The sequence below is a fragment of the Triticum aestivum genome, chromosome 5A (genome assembly GCF_018294505.1).
Source record: "Triticum aestivum cultivar Chinese Spring chromosome 5A, IWGSC CS RefSeq v2.1, whole genome shotgun sequence".
Classification (NCBI taxonomy): Eukaryota; Viridiplantae; Streptophyta; class Magnoliopsida; order Poales; family Poaceae; genus Triticum; species Triticum aestivum.
This window is the reverse complement of record NC_057806.1, coordinates 520,991,527-520,997,006: the sequence shown is the minus strand read 5'-3', so window position 1 is coordinate 520,997,006 and position 5,480 is coordinate 520,991,527. Positions and strand designations below refer to the sequence as shown.

The 5,480-nt window shown below is 38.6% G+C and overlaps 1 protein-coding gene across 1 annotated transcript in view; it reads right to left on the bottom strand.

The window, feature by feature from the left end:
- Positions 1–2,233: 2,233 nt before the first annotated feature.
- The window catches only part of LOC123107453 (cytochrome P450 87A3), a 14,315-nt gene continuing 11,068 nt past the window's right edge, over positions 2,234–5,480 (bottom strand). The window contains exon 9 of the mRNA XM_044529436.1: positions 2,234–2,555. Coding sequence (XP_044385371.1) covers positions 2,465–2,555 — 91 coding nt within the window. The 3' untranslated portion in view covers positions 2,234–2,464. The remainder of the gene's footprint in view (positions 2,556–5,480) is intronic.

Sequence of the window (5,480 nt, the reverse complement as noted above, 5' to 3'; positions counted from 1 at the left end):
TTGATTGAAGATTACAAGCATCTCATTTTTCCACTCATGAAAATACTTTCCATCAAGAATAGGCACTCTATGTCTAAGACTCCATAGAGTAGACACATCCATCTTCCTCCAATGGTGATTAAACCAAGGCAATGGAGACCAAAGCTCTGATACCACTTGTAGGATCTAGAAGTAGATGTGTCTAGAGGGGGGTGATTAGACACTTAGTGCTAAAGTTGCAATTTTTAAGCTTTTTCGGTTTAAGTGGAGTTTAGGCACAATTTCAACACACACAATACATATCAAGCAAGCATGCAAAGTGTATATGAGCAGCGGAATGTAAAGCATGCAACTTGCAAGAATGTAAAGGGAAGGGTTTGGAGAGATAAAACACAATTGGAGACACGGATGTTTTTCCCGTGGTTCAGATAGGTGGTGATATCCTACATCCACGTTGATGGAGACTTCAACCCACGAAGGGTAACGGTTGCGCGAGTCCACACAGGGCTCCACCCAAGGGCAACGGTTGCGCGAGTCCACATAGGGCTCCACCCACGAAGGGTCCACGAAGAAGCAACCACCCACAAAGGGTCCACGAAGAAGCAACCTTGTCTATCCCACCATGGCCATCGCCCACGAAGGACTTGCCTCACTAGCGGTAGATCTTCACGAAGTAGGCGATCTCCTTGCCCTTACGAACTCCTTGGTTTAACTCCACAATCTTGTCGGAGGCTCCCAAGTGACACCTAGCCAATCTAGGAGACACCACTCTCCAAGAAGTAACAAATTGTGTGTAGGTAATGAACTCCTTGCTCTTGTGCTTCAAATGATAGTCTCCCCAACACTCAACTCTCTCTCATAGGATTTGGATTTGGTGGAAAGAGGGTTTTTGTGGAAAGCAACTTGGGAAGGCTAGAGATCAAGATTCATATGGTAGGAATGGAATGTCTTGATCTCAACACATGAGTAGGTGGTTCTCTCTTAGAACATATGAGTTGGAATGGTGTGTGTGTTCTGATGGCTCTCTCTTCTAATGAGAAGGACGTGGAGGGGTATATATAGCCTCCACACAAAATCCAACCGTTACATACAATTTACCAATCTCGGTGGGACCGAATCAGAAAACTCGGTCTGGCCGAAATAGTAAACCTAGTGACCGTTAGGAATTTCGGTGGGACTGACATGCAACTCAGTAGGACCGATTCGGTTAGGGTTTGGGCATAACGTAATCTCGGTGAGACCGATTACACAAACTCGTTGAGACCGAATTTGGTAATTAGCTAACCAGAGAGTTGGTCAGGCAAACTCGGTGGGACCGATTTGCTCTTTCGGTGAGACCGAGTGGAACTCGGTGAGACCGAAATGTTACAAAGGGGAAACACTGAGTTTACATTGCAATCTTGGTGGGACCGATTCGCTCTTTCGGTAAGACCAAAAAGTTACGAAAGGGAAACAGAGAGTTTGCAACCCCATCTCGGTGAGACCGAGATCCTTATCGGTAGAACCGAATTGCTAGGGTTTGGCAGTGGCTAATGACAAGTGAAACTCGGTGGCGTCGGGTAGGAAGAATCGGTAGGACCGAGTTTGGCTTAGGGTTTAGGTCATATGTGGATATGGGAAAGTAGTTGAGGGTTTTGGAGCATATCACTAAGCACATGAAGCAAGAGGCTCATTAAGCAACACCTCATCCCTCCTTAATAGTATTGGCTTTTCCTATGGACTCAATGTGATATTGGATCACTAAAATGTAAAAGTGAAGAGTCTTGAGCTTGAAGCTTTAGCCAATCCCTTGTCCTTAGCATCTTGAAGGAGTTCCCACAACCTTTAGTCCATGCCACTCCATTGTTGAACTTATCTGAAACATGCTAGATAGAAGTGTTAGTCCAACAAGAGATATGTTGTCATCAATTATCAAAACCACCTAGGGAGCACTTGTGCTTTCAATCTTACATTGGCTCCGTATAGGTATTAGATGTCTGGGATCGATAGTCATATTCTACAGTTCGCATGTTCTTCTTTTGCGGATAGGGTATCTTCACTGAGGCTAATTTTGTAGAAAGTAGTGCTATGATGAGAACTATTGATGATGGGGCCTTCATAATTCATAGCTTTTATCAAACTATTCTGGAGGAGGACTTGTGACGACAATTATGTAGCAGTGATGCTAACAATGACTGCTTTGTAACATTGTATAGGATGAAATGAGTTGTAGGCCACCATTTTTGAGTAGAGTGGTAGAAAAAGTATTTTTGCATGTTGTAACTAATGTAGGAAACATAGTACAACATATATAATGTGTAGGTATTAACCATACCTACACATATTATATGTTTTTCTCATGTACCTCTTACATATGTCTATATTAATTTATTCGAGATGACCTTATGTTCAATGACCACATTACAAACCAAGACATACATGAACACATAATTAAGTAAAAACTATATATGTCTACAAAGCATTGTTTTGTTGAATAATAAATTTGTCAAGATTTGTGGATAAGCTGGATGTGAAAACCATCAGGAAACCGTAGCCCTGGAGAAAGCACCATGATGCCCCCCTTAATCGCTTTCCACCTGCATTATATATAAGTTAACATTTAGAATAAATTATTGATGTAAAATATTACATATAAGACCGACTATTTCCTTCTAATATAAACGGCACTAGTTCTTGCTAAATAGGTTGTGCCTACACTCATAAAGTTTGATCATAACTTTATGTAGTGTAAATACTTTATGAAAAAATAAAAATATCATGGACATCATAGATAGTAAGACTTATTTAAATTAACAACTTGAGGAACAGGACCTATAAAATATAAAAAACAATGTAGCCATAGCAAATAGAACAAGCCCAATCATGCTCAACATTGGGCTACACTAGAGGTATCTCATCTTGTTTCAAATCTTACAAATGTTCACCTCACTAGGATTATGATATATTTTTATGCAATCTATGTCTTGTGAACTTAAGCTCATTCTTTGAGTTTTTGAGCAATTGTTAGTCTTATTTGGTTTTTAAAAAATTGATTTTACTTTGGCAAGGAAGAGGAACATAGAGACATGTACACACAACCTTTTGGGTGGGGGATGGTACTTACACTTTATAGAAAAATAAAAATAAAAATAAAAAATAAAAAATCAACTTGGAAGAAAATAGTATTCCTTTTTGTGATCCCAAAAGAGGTCCATAGGAAATTAGATTTTGATCGGTCCCTTTTTGTAGCAAGGAGGCTACCACAAAACGGAGTACATTCTTGGAAAATGGGATATTATCTTACCTGTAGACGAAAGGAGAGAGGGTCACTTACAATCCATAATATATAAAAAACAAATGTCTTTTATCAAATGTCTTTTTTTGGACTATGATTTTGCATGGGTTTGTTGGAATAAGATTCTGCCACACAGGCCTCGAGGCATCTCCAGTCTGTATGAGATTTGCATTAGAATGAATGACCTTCCACGTGATCTAGCACTAGACATCATCTTGGTAGGCTGTTGGAGCATTTGGCTAGTAAGAAATGACAAGATTTTCAGAAACATTGCACCTTACATGATGACCTAGGAATTCTACATCAAAGACACACTTATGGCAGCGGTTTTACACAGCTAAACAAAGCAAAGCACAGAAGATCAAGGAGTGGATTGAAACACATCTATAATTTAGACATGCTACCAAGACTTGGCATTGGCTAGGGCTGTTTTATTTCTCTTTGTTTTTGTACTTGTATATACTTTTATTATTATTATTATTATTTTAATATAATACCGTAGAACTATTGTTCTACGGTCCAGGTTTCAAGAAAATGTCTTTTTTGTTACTGAACTAGAATAGCTTCTTCTTTGCAAAAAAACACTTAGATAATTACTATTAGTCTAAAGTTATATATCAATGTGGGGACTCCCAATTTTGGGCTAGGATAGTTGCTACTGAAGATAACTTTTTGGTTATTGGAAAATACTTTTTCTCTCAATTGGACATTTCAATTTACTTAACGGTGTGTCACAATTTTTGGTTGGTAGGATATTTTGGTAGGACAAGCTTTTGGTCATTTGGCACCCAACTTTATAAAATATAATGAGAATAAATTGTGTCCAACTCGTGGATACAACCCCACCGAAAGGTGAGTTTTGTAGGACCTAGTCGACCCTAAATAGACTGCTTGTAGCTAATTAATTAATAATATGTTTGATTATGGGTGTTGGTTCAGTAGAAAAAATTATTTGCTTAGTTCGATGCATTCACATCATATGAATTGACATGTTCAATGTCACACAAATAATCGTGCAAGACCAATTAAAACCCCTTACATTGGTACTTCGGCAAGGGGGCAGCTATAATGAATGTATCAATTGTTAAAAATAAGGGGTAGGGAAAGAGTAGGGTGTTTCGGTGCCTAGGCTCATCTGCACCTGGTTAGAAAATAATTCGTAAAAATAAAAAAAAATCTATTTTTTGTGCGGTAGACAATTTGATGTGTGATGCCCGCTCCAAATTTCAAGTTATTTGGACATCTGAGCAGCTCTCAGCAAAAAAGACAAATTGGGCCAAAACGGTACATGAACAGTAAACATTTTTACAGACCCTTAATTTGTATTTTCTGCTGAGAGCTCATCAGATGTCCAAATGATTTGAAAATTGGAGCGTAGCTCACGCATCAAATTGTCTACTACACAAAAAAATTAGAATCTTTTGAATTTGTCTAGTATGTGTTTTGATTTTTTTTAGTCCGCGCGGGTGCAGAGATGGATTTTTGGTATGGAAAGAAATATTGTTTCATAGAGATGAAACCATCCAACGCCTCTTGTTTGACTATCATATGGCACACTTTGTTTGGGACCATACACACTACTTCCAATATACTCAGTCGTATCGTTATTGTGCACATGCTTTGGCACTTGTTAGAGGGCAAATCATGTGCTACTTCACATATGTGGTGGGTGGTCGGGGATGGGGGTAGCTACTTGCTGATCGATTTGGTTATTTTCATGACAATGAGAGAATTATAGTAAGAAATCATGCCTCGTCCTAAGAAGATCTTCAGATGGATTAGATGGAATGAGTAGGAAATCAAATCTTGTGTGGTAAAGATGAAACCTTTCAACGCATCTTAGTTGACTACCATATGACAAACTTTGTTTGGGGATCGTATACATACTACTTCCAATATACTTAGTCCTATCATTGTTCTGTATATGCTTTGTCACTTGTTAGAGGGAAAATATGGACCACTTCACATATTTTGGTGAGTGCTTGGGGACGAGTGTTGGAGTAGCTACCTTTTGGGAGATTTGGTTATTGCTACAATAATAATAGAATCATCGTAAAACCATGCTTTATCCTAACAAGATCTTCAGATGGGCTAATCTTCTTTATCTTTCAGCACCATCATAGTAGCTGATGTTGGGTGAAAATGCCTGGGCTTATTTTTTGGAAGTTCTTTGCTACTAACGCATGGCATTCATATCAAATATTAGGCTATATAAGAAACACTCAAC